Source organism: Falco cherrug, chromosome 8, assembly GCF_023634085.1.
Source record: "Falco cherrug isolate bFalChe1 chromosome 8, bFalChe1.pri, whole genome shotgun sequence".
NCBI lineage: Eukaryota > Metazoa > Chordata > Aves > Falconiformes > Falconidae > Falco > Falco cherrug.
The window spans coordinates 17,592,383-17,610,145 of NC_073704.1; the positions used below are offsets into that span (position 1 = coordinate 17,592,383).

The 17,763-nt window shown below is 34.2% G+C and overlaps 1 protein-coding gene across 1 annotated transcript in view; it reads left to right on the plus strand.

Annotated features, from left to right (window-relative positions):
• The window catches only part of CCDC141 (coiled-coil domain containing 141), a 103,694-nt gene that overhangs the window by 48,258 nt on the left and 37,673 nt on the right, over positions 1-17,763 (plus strand). Inside the window, exons 9-12 of the mRNA XM_027810731.2 lie at positions 7,511-7,683; positions 12,764-12,905; positions 14,728-14,847; positions 16,758-16,949. Of these exons, the coding sequence (XP_027666532.2) occupies positions 7,511-7,683; positions 12,764-12,905; positions 14,728-14,847; positions 16,758-16,949 (627 nt within the window). The remainder of the gene's footprint in view (positions 1-7,510; positions 7,684-12,763; positions 12,906-14,727; positions 14,848-16,757; positions 16,950-17,763) is intronic.

Sequence of the window (17,763 nt, forward strand, 5' to 3'; positions counted from 1 at the left end):
GCATGTCTGTTTAATTTTCTGTCTCTTCCTAATCTTATGTGATGAAAATGGATAAATCATTGATAACCAAAGAAAGTAATCTTTTAAAATGGAATTTTTACCTTTTCTTAACATCAAGTTCAGTAATGACTACTCGTAAAAATTATTTTCATAAATTTTGTCATTAGTTTTTGTTACATCCTACTTATGATACTTTGTTCTAGAATATAAGCTGTTTATCATACTTGAACACTTTAATGTGCTTTCAAGAATTCCATTCATCATTTTTCTTTTTTTCATGGACTCTAATGTGAGCATGAAAATAATATTCTTGTAGACTTTCTCTTCAATCCCTGTCCCAAACCAAAACTACGGAATCATTTTTCTTCAGTCATTGTCTGAAATTTTATTAGGCTAGTCATCATGCAGTTGTATGTGAGTTAGATTACTTCTTATATCTTTACTGGCTGAAGGCCTAAGATCTTAAGATTCTTTTTCAAAGTCTATGATGTTACAGGGTAGCACTTAATTGTAGTTAAAAATATATCATGATTTTTTAAATTAAACTGATTCAATGGGGAATTTTAGTAGGTTTTCAGTAAACAAATGTTGTAAAACTTACTGTTCAAGTAAAAAATATAGAAATAAAAAGACTGAAAAAAATTTGGTATATGGGAGTACAGCACAGCCAAGGAAATGCATGTAGAAGGAAATAAAATAGTAATGGAATGATAGGCATAATGGAAATGACTTGAGATTCAGCCACATTCAGTCAAGTAGAATTAAAACAGTGAAAGCGTACACTTATGTGGAAACAAAATGAATCTTCAGGAATCCAGTATATATTTTTTGCTGTAAAGTGCTCCCAGTTGAATCTAAAATATTTATAGGCCGGTTACTGGAAGTGTATTCATTTGTATTGTTTCTGAGCCTTTCTCTTTCAAGACACTAGAGTGAATTTGGAATTAGTCTTTCTAAAAATTAAATGTCCCTTTGAACATTTTTCCCTGCTATAAGCAAAATGGTTATAATCCAGTTTGTAGTGGATGTGTGCCCATATAATAAAAATCAAACCCCTGTTTGGATACTAATTTGGCACTAACTTGTGCTGTCTTCTACAAACTCATTGGAGAGGTGAAAAATAAGTTGAATAGGAAGATTTTTCCCATCTTAAGAAGTAGTGCTGTAAAAATATTGAGAACTTTGAATTTTCCCCAAAAATGTTAGACTTTTGAGGTGGGAGGAGAATGACACAGTTAATTTAAAATTTTCAACCTAAAATCAGGGTTGGGCAAACTCATGGGAACAGCTGATAAAAGAGTTCATTAATGAAGAATTGAGGGAATTTAATAGCATTAGTTCAAATCTATTGATATGTCAGGTTAATAATAGGCTTTTATGAGAAGACTAAATAAGGATCCATAAAGGTGGAAATAGTGTTACAACAGACTTCTGTGAAGTTATATTGCTGCTATTTCATGTCTTGATGGTGAAAGTGAATAATACAAAATCCTTAAGCCACTTTAAACCAATTCAGAGCCAAATGTGTTTTAAGCCTTTAAATGGGAAAACAAGTAGGGATTTTTATCAACAGAAGACCTTTGGTGGGGTACTGTGGATTGATTGCTGGTATTTTTCTGCTTGCAATATTTTTTTTTTATGTAAGAGTAGTAGGTGATGAAGACAGACAATCTATAAACACCTGTATGGGCAAGGAAATTTTAATAGCGTATGACTTTTTCATCTATCAGACAACAAAATCCACAGACAGATGTCAAAGTGCCAGATTCTGACTAGTAATAGAACATACTTTTTAAACAGTGACAGAATTAGTTATTGGAACAATTTACCAGTTTTATTAAATTTTTCATAACGCAAGCTGGATGTTATTATTTAGTTAAAGCAAGAAGTAATTTAGTAATCTGTTTGGTTTACCATATAATAAAAGTAAGTTCTGTTACTGCATTCTAGTATTAATACACAACAATTTGTAAAAGGAAATTTATTTGAGTTAGAGGGGTTTTTGCTTAATTCTTGTGTTCTATCTCATCAGTCCTTGATGTCAGTAGAGAACTTACTCAAGCCTTTTCCAGGTCTGTGCTATCAGATCAGAGAGCTGTCTTTTATGTAAAAGATGGGTTCTGAGTTTTGTTGCCTTGATTTGGGGTACAAAGCTTTTGAAACATTAGATCTTTAGTGACTGGTGCTGACCAGCTGCATGTTACACTGAAGTTAAAGGCGGCAAGTGTTTCTGTGCTTTTTAAAAAATTAGGAACTTAGATTCTGCTGTCTGAAGTTGTCCCATTGAGTTTTAAGTCTTTGATAATTTGAAAATAAGATGCTACATCTGAAAGTTTTCCATTGAAAAGAAATACCTCAACGTTAAATACCAGACTTAAAATGTGGAATCTCTTGTTTCTGTTTTACAACAAGCCTGTTCTTCAAGGGCGTATACATTAAGTAGTATTAGTAACACAAACTTTTTTTCCTAAAACCTTTTATTTAGAAGGCTAGACAGCAAAGTTTACATTTTAAGGTGTCCAAAGACCAAGTGTTCTTTCTGTGTGTTTTTTTTTTAAAGTATATTGTTTGCACGTTGTTTGTAGAAGTTTTAAAAACAGAAAATTTCCAAGGATAGCTTCAACAACATTCATAGCTCTATTATACCTGCTGCAAAAACAACCTTAAGACTTGGCCTGCACTAATTTTTGTTTTGAGCACCAGGTGGGGCTGTAATCACATTTGTCTTTAAACCTGTACCATATATATTCCTTGGATTTTTATTTTTTTTTAATACTTCGTTTTGAAATTACTTGCAGTGAAGTGAGATTTTTTTTTTTCTCCAATAAACCTGCTTTTTCTTGATTTCACTTATATTGAGGAATCTGAGAGGGCTAATGGAAACAGCGTTAATACTGTGGCTTAGTCAACCCCCTTCTAGTTTGGATAAGGAGTTACGCAAATAGAGGTCTATTGCTTTGAAAGCAAAGGTAGCATCTTTTCAGAATACTCTGTGGAAGTACCTGCTGAAGAAAGCACTAGCTCAGGTGTGCCTCCACAGCATGCCATCATACCTATTATGTGTACAAGTGAACAAAACACTATGGTTACTATAGTTCAGAAGAGAGACATTTTAAGTTGTCCTAAGGGTATACCTGAACCTCTGGACTTTCTTTACATGTAAAGGGCAAAAAAGCGAAATAGAGTATCAGGTGTTTTGAACTAACTAGAAGAGAACCCCTTTTAGGTCTTTGTATCTCATCGTAATTTTAATTCTTAATTAATTCAGGAAAATATAAACACAGAAGTATAGCACTTACATTGTCTTTGTGCTCTTAAGTTCTGGTGTACGTTTGGATGCATTCTGTTATATGTTTGGCTGCAATAAGCAATATTTTTCTGCATGTTTGTAAACTCCTTGGCTCTTCTGTACTCGTGTATGTTCCTCGCTAAGCTTTCTTTTAAATATCAATCCATTTCTATGTCTGTGTAATTACCTTCCATTTTACTTTCTGCAGGGGGATCCCTGTGTACCTATCCTCTGATAATTCTTGGGAAATGATAATGTGGAAGTCTGAGATTGCTTTGGCATGGCAAAATGTTGAAAACATTCACTTGGATAGCTTTAAGTAAATAAATAAATTTACTGAGTTCAGTATATTTGCAGGCTCACATTTTTAGTTAGCTGTGGAGTATCTTGTACTTTGGCGCATAAGTTACTTCAAAATCCAACTTTTGCTTTTGAACTCCAGGACATACATACTTTCTTCTAACTATTTTAGATGCTGAGATCTTTGTTCCTCCAATGTGCCATTGCAAAATTAAAAATCATTCAAGATAGTATAGATAGAACTAGCTTTAAAGTAAATATACAGGAGGGACTTAGAGGTGGGGCATTCTTTGCATGGATCTGTGGGGCTTGGAGTACACATCTTTGCATGATCCAGTGAAACTTACTTTGCTTAACCTTCTAGACTCTTTTTCTTGCTAATGGAGTTTTCAGGTTTGTGTATATTGTTACTGATTTTGTGGTGCTAACAATCAGGATTGGCAAAAATAAATAAATAGAGGTCCATGTTGCTCTGTAGAAGCCTTGCTGAAAAATCCTTTACTTTCTGTTGATCTTGCTAATTAATAAAGCATAAGGGACTACACAGAAAATATTGAACAGGCACAGGACTTTGAAAGCAAGATAACTATACAGAGTCAGATGACAATAGAAAAGCAGGGTATGTATGGAGGGATTACATCCTTTATTTCCTTGAAAAGATCTCAAAATTATACGTGGATGAGGAAGACAGACTGAACTAAAATACAACTGAAGCAAAATCAAAGAATTGAAGTGGGAAAAAAAAACCCAAAAACATAACAAAATTCACCATTCACATTCTGTATGTACACAACCACAAAACCAAACAGACTCGGAAAAGTGCATTGCATGCTTTTTGTTGCTTTTTAAAAAATTACTTAAAATGGATCCCAATCATGAAGAACAGTCAAGGCAACCACTAGCATTAAATTTAGAGAGAAAAATTAATACCCTTTTTGAATGAAATTTGGATTTATTACAAAGTGGTTTTTAATAGCGGGAAATACCCAAAATGACTCAGGAAAGAGGTTATTTCTGCTCATAAGAATTATGCCTGTGCTATCTTCAGCATGTTGGTGTTCATTTTAATTACAGCTTGTAAGGTTGTCTAGCATCACTATTGTTTTTCCCTACTAATCTTCCATGCTGAAATGAAAAGGAATTGTCATTAGTGCTAAGCATTTAGATCAGTAATTATAACTCCCCTGCATCTTTAACTTGTGAATATAAGTTGCAAAGTGATTTGCATTATCAGCTGATAGATCAAGTGATACAATTTCTATAAACATATAATTTAATTTGTGCTCTGGTACCACAGTTGAGTATAGATGTGATCTTTCCTCCTCATATTCTGTTGTCTATGCCATAATATACTTATGCTATTAAAAAAACCCTCAATAACCGGAGATACACACATATGCTAATTCTTGAAAAGAGTCTGAGATAGAAGTAGAAAGGTGGCTTTACATGGATTGTTTAATGTTGATTTGGTTGAGCTCTTGAAAGTCTGAATTTAGTGCCTGGTACTGCTATGCTGAGCATAATAGGAAGGGTATATTAACTACCAGTGACTGCAGCAGCAGCTATGGAAAAAGTCAATACAGATAATATCTTGCTGTAACCAGGCTTCCTACCTGTAACTGAAATTGAACATGAGAAATCTAAATCTTTGCTCATGCTAGCAGCCTTAATTGATCCAAATAGCAACAGCACTGAGAATGCAGGCGGTGCAACCCAAGAAAGTTGTCTGTCATCCTTAAAGGTGCAGATTGATGAATGTGCAAAGCAGTCAGACATATTTAGGAAGAGAAGCTGCATAGAAAACCTGATATTTTCTTTTATTATTCCCCCCCATGCTGGTTCTCTTCTAAATAGACTCTTGTTGAGTGGCCATTCTGCTCATGTTGTTGTTTGATAAGTCTAACATATACCTTTTTGCTTTATTAATTTTAAATTTCCCAGTTGCTTTTTAGCAAGACTCAAAACATGTTCTTACATATGCTACTTACCTAGCTAAATATGCTAACTAGTAATACTTATTGTGATAGGTCTGGTTGAGTGGTTAACTCCTGAAATGCTTGTAAGTGCATAATCATTCTTGAACACTTACAAATTTCCTATGGCTCTTTAATTAAATATTCTTAAGTATGGTCCTGAAGAATAGAATTTGTTATACGGAAGCTATTACACAAATACACTTCACTTAGTTCCTGCATTCATGTGAATGGCCTCTATTTACAGAAAAAAAATGTTTTGAGATTCACATAAGTCCATGGATCTATGAGTTTCCAAAAATAATTGTAATTCCTGTTTTGATCTGAAGTTTATGGCCTTTTTTACACTAAGTGATGACTAAAAGGATTTCATGTTTTAGGAAAAATCCTTTCTCTGTACCCTCATTTACACTCCTTCTCCAATGGAGCATTTGTAAAAAATGCTGAATCCTTTATTCTGCAAGGAATAATAACCTGGCAGAGACAACAAAACAGTATGCCTGTGCTTTTATAATACATTTTGTATAGAAGTTGAATTACTTTTACTCATCTTCTTTTCTTTGTTTTGCCTAATTTCTTTTGTGTAGATTTCAGTGTTGGAGAGAGTTCAGGCATTTCTCCTTGCTCTTTTGAGTCAGCAATATAGTTCATTCTCACCTGCTGAGTTCTTGGTTCATTTGTAATACACTATAGCAAGCTGGAGCATATTGTACCCTGACAATCTAATTGAACATTCACTTTTCAACTTTTTATGAATGTAAAACCTTGCAAAATTATTTAAAGTTAAATGTAGTCTATCTCCATGTTCTTGTGCTCTTCTGATGTAATAATTTTAAACTTGACATAATTAAAGATAGTATTTTAGGGTATTTCTGGTTTTGTTGTCTCTCAAAATTCTTCAGTGATGAATTGAGGCTTCAAGAGCAATTTATTTTCAGATTGTAAGTCTGAAAAGTTATTCACTGAACTAAAGCTTAGAGTATATATAGAGATGTGCAGAGTCAGAACACAAGTTTGATTGGTGTTGTACAAACAGTTGATTTCCTTTTAAAAATATGTATAGAGAGTAATCCATGTTATAGGCTTTATATTTTTAATTTGTTTCATAAATGCATGCATTCAATGAGAAATCAATGTTATTAGATAGTCTACCAATTTGCCTTATTTAGATTTCATGTTTTTCTGGTGTTGAGAGCAACAAAAAAATATGTGAAAAGAATAAGGTGCTACTGCTATGATGCCAATTATGCACATTATGTTTGGGCATGTTTCTATTTTACTGATATTAGTATTAACTGACTTTAATAATGGAATATTGCAATGTTGTTCTTACTCTATCTAAAAGTATTTTTAGAGTACTTCTGTCACTTTTTTCTGTCATTTGAATGAGAAACTTGTGTTTACAGTAAAGGCAAACTGAGAATAGGTATAACCAAACCAAAGCTGCATATGTGTAAAATTAAAACCTACCTTTTTAATAAAAATTAATTTACTTATTAAATAAAATAATAAAATATAATTTACTTGTTGGAAATATAGATCTATATAATATATAGAAACATTAGATAAAAGAATTATTTTGGTAAAACTCTTTAAAAGAGGGTGCTTCAATAAAACTTTGAGTGCTGATGTGCTGTATTACTCTTGTTATTTTGGTTCTGCTTCAGTATGTCAAATTAGCCTGACAATTGCTGAAAAAATTGAATAGTTTTAAATTCAAAGAGTAATCATAATTTTGCATGCCCATACTTATATTAACTTCTTTTAATTACACCTGTGGTCTTCTGTGACCTGCAAAGTCAGTACCAGGCCCCAAATTAAAATTTGCTTTTAATTTCTGAAGAACTGTTAAATATTAAATGTCTATTGTTCATCTATGCAAAAGAATATACATGCACATTTTAAATAGAAATACTGAAAACAGTTGTTTGGTTTTTTTTCCCCTCAGGTACTTGATGATCTTGAAGGTATTGAGTCTTACCTTAAAATCTTTAATTCAGAAGGCTTACGTTTGCCTGTCTTGACAATGAAGTATGAGGAATTACAGGAAGCAATTAAAGGTTGCACAGCCACTACCTTGCAAAAGGGACAAACTTTAGTTAATAAAGCAGATTCTCACAGGTATTCCCTCCATTTTTCCGTATCTACTGCATTTCTCCATATCTACCTGTTGCTTTATAACTCTACTAGTTAAAATCAGACAGCATTTAGAACTGCTGTAGTTAACTAAGTGCATTTAAATGACCTGAAACTCAAAGTTTCTGCCATACTTAAGTGTTGCTATTTATGCAAACCAATCTCTTTAACAAATATCTTTAGGAATACTACATGCTACTTGTCAGAGTGGTGTCAAACAATGGAATACATATGTTAGGGCAATGTTCAGAACCAATGGTTTAGTTAAACATTTTGGAAAAGTAAATGTATGTAAATGAAAATGAAGTTATCAGTGGCTATGAACACTCCCTGCTGCCCCCTGTAATCCTTTTAGACCTTTTTGAAAGTCAGCATTATAGCGATTATAATGTGATGTGATGCAAGACAAAAATACAGGTGTTAAGCCAAGTGCAGAAAATATGGAAGTTTTTCCACTTATTAGTAGTTTAAATTCATGAATGAAGCAACTTTTTTTTCTTCCAAAGCTTTTGTTAATAACAGTAATGGTGTACTCCAGAGGTATGATTTTCACACTGATAGAAAGCATGATTTAGTTTAGAATCAGTCCTAGTGGCTTGATATCTCCTACTTTTCAGGTCTGGTGCAATAAGAATGAAGACTGTTTATATTACTGAGTTCTACTTCAAAGACAGAGCAGAGGACCATGGCTGGTAGCTGGCTAGTGGTCAGCTTAGCTCTACTTTCCCATTACATACTTATGTCCTTAATTATTCCTGAACCTTAAATAGCTTTACTTCAACACAGCAAATGAAAGTCTAGTTAAGATTTTAATGTAATCTCATGACCTTACAAAAAAATTTTATCTGATGTGCCTTCACCTGTCATCCCAGATGTAATTGGCTTGACCCTACTAGCAAAGGGATAAAATAGAAAATTAAACCAGAAAGTTGTTTTGGGAACACAGGCAGCTGGCTTTACAGCTATTGTTAACTGCTTCAGCATCTCCTGATATTTTAATTAAATGGAAAGGAAAGAGATTTTCCTCAGTGAAACTTTTATTTTGATTCCTAAACCAGCTATAATTCCAGAATGCATGCTGCTGTTCTCTAGATCTTGATGTTCTGCTAGACATTATGTCAACAGAAGCAGATGTATTTCAAGTTGTCTGCACGGCACTGACTAATGTCGGAAACACTAAAGACCTTGACAGAATGAATCCCTAAAATGACAAGTAATTAATTTTCTTTTTTCCTTATTAAGAGTTTCTTTAAAAATGTTTAAACAGCCCAAATCAGCTGTGGGATAGTAAGATACCATGGGTACACATCAAGAAGAATGGAATGAATTTGTCAAAATAGCCCAATCAGTCTTTTCTGGTAAAATTCAATAGAAGCAGGTAATGCCACAAGCAGATATCCTGTGTGCCGAAGCGCTGCTCAAGGTACTTATAAATAAAAAAGAAGGTAAGATTTCTGCCTAGAAGAGATTATAATTCAAAAAACGTCAAAGCATTACAGCTGACGAACCAGTGGTTTAGAGAAGGAAGATGAAACTTCAAAAAATATCGATAGAAAGTCTCACTAGAAATGTGTTTTGCTGTTTCTAAAGAACAGTGTAAAAAGCCAGGCTCTCAAATACTTTAAGTGTCCACTTGAATCATAAAAATAAGTCCCTTTCAAGACAGCAAAACCAGAATGTTATGGCTTTTCAGTTTTCCCCTGCTGCCCTCTGCCATGCTGCCCTGCATTGCAATGAGTAATGCTAGTACTTCTGTGCAGGTGGAATCTTTATAACCCTGGGCATGGGCTTGAGGATTACAGTCATAGAGTAATTTAAACTGGCAGGGAAATCTAGAGGTCATTTGGCGTAATCCCTTGCTCAAAACCTGTCAGTTAATTTAGGTTGCTGAGGGCCAAATTTGTATTATCTCCAAGGATGGAGATTCCATAATTTCTCCAGGAAACCTGTTCTAGTGCTTAAGCACTGTTCTTATGAAACATGTTTTTCTTCTATCTAGCCAAAATTTCTGTTGCTGAAACGTGTGAGTATTGCACTTTGCCCTTTTTCTGTACGCCTCTGAAAAGACTGATTCTGTCTTTTGTATAACTCTACTTCCTCATAGATAACGAAAGAGCAATTAGATCACCTCTTACCTTTTGTCAACACCTCCTTGTACATCATGTGCTCTAGTCTCCAACCATCTTGGTGGCCTCTGCTGAGTTCACTTCAACTTGTCTGTCTGTCTTGTGCTGTGGGAATGCAAACTGGCCTCCAGATGTAGTTTCACAAGCCCTTAACAGGGTCAGATAACCTGCTGGCTAGTCTCTTCCAGATGCAACTCAGCACAGGGCTAGTCTTCAATGCCAGAAGGATGATCCTGACTGACATTGAACTTTTTTGTACACCAAGAGAAGTCTTAAGTGTTTTTGCCAAACCCCTGGCTTCAGGAGGTACCCAGAAAGTTCCCAGCCAGCTCATAATCCCAGTAATGGTGACACTGAGAGTTCTGTCAGAAGATGTGGTTAAGTGTTATATTCCAGAACATTGGTCTCTCTCAGAAATGTTCATATTTCGAAAGAGGAAAGAGAAAGGCCTCTCTGTTGTATATAAGCCACCCTGCGCTATCCTTACATGCTGGCCAGTATTTAGCCCAGTGATTAACCCACATGGGACAACAAAATTTGTATGAACAGCTGAGAGTCAAAGGAGGATTTAGACAGAAAACAGAACTCCTGTAAAGACTAAATCCTGATTACTATATTGGTCCCCTTATTGTACAATTCACTGGTAGTCTTGACTGTCCTCACAGACTTCCCATTTCCTTTATCTAACTGGACTGAAGATCCTGAGGGACATGGGCAGTCACCATTTGAAGGTCTTAAAGGTTGTGGATCTGAAAAATTTTAGGTATCTTTTCAAAAAGCTGCTTTGCTATAATACAGAGAAAGTATAATATGGCAATGAGATACATAGCTGTTAAGTGTTTGTGATTTGGTAGGATTCTTGAACTAGCTGGGAGCAAGTAGAAATTTGTGTGGAATTTGAAATTAGCTGCTAGCTCACCAAAGGAGTAGTCGGAGAACAGTAATTTTAGAATTCCTTTGTCATTTATGATAGAGAAGGTATTGCATGCTGTTCTACTTGCATGACTTAAATAGTTCTAAAAAAGGAGCCAGATTCTCTGGTTTTCCAGACCACGTATTTTCTAATAAAGAAAAGGAATCATCTGTCCTTGTTCAGGTTGAGTGACACTTAGTCTGTTTTGATGAAATGATGCCCTGAAACACACTGTATCTTCTGAATAAGGATACTGGAAAAAGCATTTTTAATGCAATATCAAAGCGGCTACCATGTGTAGTATTGGTTTAAATGGACTGAGAAAAGACAGAGTAACTTGAACACTAAGAGAATTAAAATGTAAACAGATATCTATATCTACATTTTTTTTGCTCTCTTTGTTTTTAGAGTACCCAAAAATAAGCCAGACAGTTTGTATGCATATGATAAGACTACTCTAGTATTTTATGATTTTCAAGTCTGATACCCTCATGTTGAGGGAAGACTACGTTTAAGGCTAGTAACAAAGACTTCAGTGGCATAATTGGAAATCCAATTCACAGGAAAAATGGAGAAATAAGATGTTAATTCTGTCCTACTTTCAAATCTTGAGGTATGTTGAAGCCTTATACTAAATGGTAGTACAAATAAATGAAAATGCTCACATTGGAACAGAATATAGAAAAGTGACAGAAGGCAGTTCATTCTTGTAATCCTATAGTGTTTCAACATGAAAATATCGGTAAGTATGATTTTTAAACTCCAATAATTTTAAATTAAAACCAGCTAGAAAAACAGGAGGAGCAAAAACTTACATGTATTAATTAAAAAAAATAATCATACAATCAGTAAGTTTTGTCCAGCCTTTGTTACTTTGCCAGCCAATTAGCTTGCCTGTGTGTAAGAACTGTCATTATTTTACTGGAGTTAAAAATTTATTGTTATCTCATAACAAACTAATGATATTTTCAAAGGTATTATTCAGATCTAAATTATCATTTTCAAAAACTATAAATCTTGTTCTGTTGTTTTTTGTTTAAAGGAGTGTTGCTACAGAAGTTTTTAGACATACCTTTTTTGAAGGAGTACTGAAATAGAGGAGTGACATTTTCAGGTTGTAAGGATAAAGCACAAACTAATAAGTTTTGAAAGACCAATTTACAAAAACTTGAAACCACCTACTCCCTAAAAGGGACTTAGAAATTTGGTTTCACTTTGTGGCCAATTCTTGGACCAGATTCAAACAGAATGGTCTATTAATACCATAATTGGTGTTAATAGTGTAGAATTAAGTTTTTCTTTGAGGTTGCAGGATTCACTCGCTGAGCCTAATGTGAAGTAAGGAGGAAATTTCCTTTAATTTTAAGGACAAAAGAGGAGACCTTGAATAAGTACCTGTATCAATATAAGTTTCTGATGAAACTGAAGTAATGGAAAATTTATTTTGAGCATGATTGTCTTACAGTGAATAAATTTCAGTAGTAAATCAGTTGATATGTGTGTTTCTTTTTTCTGTATCTAAAATTCAGATCTTAATTGTATATGGTAACCTCTTTACAATTTGAAGAAGACTGTCAGGTATTCAGATTGTGAATTGCATCCCTGATACTAAGCTTTAAGATAAAGACAAGCCATTGTTTTGTAAATTGATGTTGTCTTTTCTCCTATTATAACAACACCTTTAAAGAAATGTGATATGCTTTTCAATTAGTAGTTTCAGCCTTTAGATATGTAAATAAAGGTAGAATTATTTGTGAAATGAGGTATTTCTCAGTGAATCAGGGTATCTGGCATGTGAATTTATGCATTGGTGAAAAATGATTTGTTTGGAAATGTCATTCCTGTGTTCTACTTATTACCAAATTTGTTTGTATTAATTTTATTTTATTTTTTTTAAGGGTCACAGTTTAAAATTAATAAATTACTTGCCACAAATCAACAGTACAGGTGGTGGATTTTAAAAAATCATTATCATCCTGATTGTTGAGCAAAAGTGAGAAATAACATTTCTACTTTTCCATTTTAGTTCTTGGGTGACAGGAATTCAGAAAACGATGGAATATGTTAAAAAAAAAGTAGATCAACTAATCAGGCAGGGTCCAGATTATAAAGAATTTACCTTGAAGAAACAACAGTGGATTGCCTCACTTGAAGGTCATCTAAATAAGGTACATTATAACACATTGTCTTCTTAATGCATTCATGAGCAGTGCGTTGCATTTCTTTAATATAGCTATGTGAATATTAAAGTTGACTCAAAATAATTACAAATAACATACTGGTTTGTTAGAGAGTACAGTTGTAGTTAGAATGCTGAATGCTTTTTCCAGCACAAATGAACCTAAAACTGTTCTGTAAAATGTAGCTGTTTCTGTGAGAACATTGTAACAGTGATCTTAAGTAAAGCATGGATTTGCTTAGATAATGAGTTGTTATAATTTGTTCTTTTGGAAAAGAACTGAGTAATCAGGACTGTGACCTGCATGTAGGTTTCCTACACTGTTTCTATGTCTTCTGTTTCATTTGGCTGAAGATAAAAATAGAGGTGTGGCAAAACTTGAGAGTTAATAAGCATGGTGACTGTGAACAACAGCAAATTTTCCGTAAGAGTGAGAGTAAATTCTGGTCACTATAGAAATTCCCTTTATTTGTTAAGATACTGTTACATCAAGAACATCACAGACTTTAAGCTGTTGAATGTTCTGTAGTACTACAGACTTTTTAATGACTTGTCAGAGATCGAATAGACATATGGCTCCTAAATAAGGTTCCCTGTGTAAATTCAAATCTGAAATATAGTTTTTTAACAAGATTCATATGAAGGAGATCCCAGAGCATAGACTGAAAAAAGTAAATCAGATTTAATGACTGAATAAGTAATTCTGCAATCTAATATTTTATAATAGTTGCATGTTTATAATGAACTATTCTGAATGAAATGGAAAGTCAATTTGCCATAAATTGGTCCCTTTGCTTACAGTTTATGTAGAAGAGGCCTCATGGTATTAGAACACAGTGAAAATACTGTTGAATATAGCTGAAAATAAAAGATTTGTTGATAGCTGCTGCTGGTTTTATAGAAATGTCATCACCAGCATATTGTGAATCTTAAGCTAAAACTTCAGTTATGAAGGTCATTTTTACTCAGAATGTAGACTCCAATATTGACGTTTCATTCTGCGGTTTGTTGTAATGACTTTGTTGCCAGTCTTGCATTAGAGAACATTTTGAAGATTTCAGTCATAGTAGGTGATCTTTCATTGTAGTGAACAGTGATTATTGTCACATCCCTACCAAGACATTTTTCATTCCGACTTTCTGCTCAATGTAAAGTATCCCAAATCTGGTGCTAAATTCATCTGCCCCTGAGCTTCATTTAATAAAGTTTGATCCTCAGCCAGCAGTCTCTTCTTAAAATATATGGTACATGTGAATTCACGTGTCTAATAATAACTACACATACTATGTTTGGTATCATCTGCCTCTGAACTTCATAATCTGTTTTGTTATCATGCATATATAACATCTTACCATGACAATGGAATGGAGTTGTGTACATGAGTCTACATAAAGATAAGGTGTCTTGGTAGAGAAGCTTTAAATATACTTCCTGTAAAAAAACATGGAGCATAATAAAAATACTTCTGCCAAGGTTATAATACCTAGATTATAAAGCAATTGTGCCTTACTGAAATTACAAGCCTGGGATACTTAGGATAAGGGAAAGCACTATAAAGAAAATGAGAGCAAGCAGGAGGCATTTTTTTCTCAAATTCTGACTAGACCTGTTAGAATTTTCTTAGGAGAAATAGTAGAATTTTCTTCCTTTATTTTTTCATTCCTGAATTTCTCTGATTATACAAAGTACATAATCTAAACACCAACAGACAAGTGTTACTTCACTTTATTCTATAGAAAGTGATGTTTTTTACTGTTTTAATATTGTCTACTTGTATAAATTAATTATATAAATAATGCTTTCAAATAAAGGTATCGCAGTCGATTAAAAAAATCACCCCGATGCTTGCAGTTGGTATGGAAATTGGTTCATATTTGTCTGAGTCGGAAAGAGTTTTGAACAAACACCTTGAACTGGCTAAACAAACAAAGGTAAAAAAAAAGGAGCTTTAATAATATTAAGTACTTTTAGAAACAAATGCATGTTGTATGTAATTCGAAATAAGGTGAGAGGCTAAGAGTTCCTTATGTATTCGTGGAAAGAAAATAGGTCTGTAGTTTAAAACTAGTTAATGAACAAAACCACAATAACATTAAAAGTCAGTCCTTATATCATTGGTTATCCCCATTGTCTCCATCTCATTGTGTTACTTGTTAGCTACCTCAAGAGCCCGGTATCAGCTCTTGATAGGAAGGCTCTTCAAATATGGATTGCTACTCCTACCTGAGGTATCAAGTTTAAAAATTGTCTAGACAGACAGGCACAGAAAACTCTTCTTGTGGTTTATTATGCCGACTAAAAGGGGTGAACCAGGAAAAAAGAAAAAAGTATTTCCCAAGCGGAGAAACTTTGAAAGGGCTGTTAAGTTGCCCTTGCTCATGTCGGGAGTTTTGGTATGAAACCACTGCAGCACTCAGCTCTGTGACACAGATGAGACTATTTTTAAGTCACATCCAGGGCCTTTCCAACTCCCATAGCAGTACTGCAGTATCTGAAAGTGGCTTAAAACCAGCTGAATCCCCTTCATGGCCTTGGCACAGGCGCATTTTTCATGTCTAAGCTGAATAACATGGCAGTATGTATTTTAGGAGTATTCTATGTTTTAGGAGTTGTTGAAACTCCATTATTTCTATGGAGGTCTGGTTTTTTTCAGGCAACAGTTTATGGAACCTGTGAGCTGGATCTGAACAGTGTCTGTGGAAATAAAATTCACTTTAAAGAAATTCCAGAGAGCACAGAGTAAGAATATCAAAAGTTCAGCAAATGAGCAAGAGCCCCTTTTTGTTCCACAAGATTATATAATACTTTTTAGTGTCTTTTCTGCCAAATTTTCATGTTCCAGGATGTTATCTTTGTTGCAGTGTACAGTCTGCCCTGAAAATAGTTGCCTCTCCTACCTGTTCTTTCTGTAGATTGTGATATGCTGGAGTTTGTGCTTTTGGCTGAATGACAGAGGTAGATATGCTAAGTGGTATTGAGTTAAATATATGAGAGTAGATAAGCACATAGACATAGTTATGTGAAGCTATGAACAAGACTGAATCTGAGAACCAGAATCCCAGCTGCATCATGGAAAATGTCAGTAACTCAGCTCTTGTGCAGTCAGTGTACTGTGGCTTTCTTCTGGGTCTGAGCAGTTGATGCTGTAACAGATATGACACACTATTTAATCTCTGTTCGATATCTGCAAGTATGCTGCATGCAAGAACACTGGTTTAGGTTGGAGTGCAGGACAGTCTAGCTTGATGGGTAGGGACTAGTCTGGAGCTAGGAAGCAATTACCGATTCAAAAATGAAAGCATGAATGGTACTAAAATTCATAAGGCAAAGTAGTACAAGGACAGGCCTTAAAACAATTACAGCAGTAGCCTTTTGAGAACCCAGTGTGTCTGGACTCTCACTCTGGAGTGGACATGAGAATTCATGATGGATGTTCTATGAAAATTGAGTTATATGAGAATTGAGTATCAGACAAGCAGTTAAGAGGGATTTAAACTCACGGGAATCAGTTCAGAAGGAATTGTATCAGTTCTGGCTATCAATGTTGCCATATGGAACACTTCTATTGTTTTCATTCTTTCACTGTGGTTTACTTAATCCAAATACTGAGATTCCTACCTTTTTTTTTCCATTCAGAATAGCTATTTTAATAACTACATCCATAGTTCCAGGAAAGAAATGGCTACTTTCAACATATAATATGCAGTATGAGCTGCTCTTCAACAAAGTAGTATAATTACACCTAAGAAAGAAATACTAGTGAAAATTAACAGTGTAATACCAGTATTCACAAGCCCTTTTCAGTCATTATACATATTGTTCTATGCTTGTACTCTCAAAGGAAACTTCACATGAACTGGAAGCAGCTGAAAGAATCATCAAAGATATGGAAGAGTTTGAACCTGAGCAGGCAGCAGCTTTTTCTAGCAGAACTGACTTTCTGAATGAAGAACTGAAAAAAATTGAAGAAAATATTAGTTCAAAACTAGAAGTTCTAGAAACTTATGTGGCCTTTTTAAAGTCAGCTGTGGAGGTACAGATTACTTACTTATTCTCTGACTAGACTGTGAAAATCTTACCAAGTGATAAACGTGCTTTTAGCTAACTAAGACAAATCTTGCAGATGCTGTGCCATGGAAGCACTGCAAGTCTTTGTAAGCTCCTTTCTACTTTAAAGGAGGTCTGTTCCATCAGGGCAAGAAGACCTGATCATTGAACTTGCATCAAAGTGATTAGCCTATATACAGGTTTTCTACTGATTTGAATCACCATTGCGGGAAGTATTATAATTGAATTTTTATTTTTTTTCTCCTGTGCACATGTGCATTCTCATTATATACATAATGAAAATGTTTACATTTATGTACTCTGACTCTTTAATGATTATGCTTCATGTAAATTTTAAAGTATTTCATATAATATGTTGATATAGATATGTCATATTATAATGTTGATACAGGTATTTATTGCTGTCCTGCACTGCTTCCACTGAAGTACTAATACTTCTGAAGGGGTTTAAAAATTAAATATAAACTAGCTGTAGCTGAAATCATAATCACTTCAATACCAACATAATTTTGATAGCTGTGCTAATGATGCCCAGGGCAGTTAATTTTCATTTTGATGTAATGCTTGCTTTAAGATTCTGCAACACTGTTCTGTTATATTTAGAAGGAAATTGAGGATGGAATGGAACCTATCAAGTAAAATTAGCCATAGGATTTATTTATTTGAAGACAAACTGCCAAAAATTTGGATTGTGTATACTTCTGATTATTGCAAACTTCAGTTACTTCATATTAAACAGATCACTGAAATCATGTGAAAATCATTGCATTGATATACTG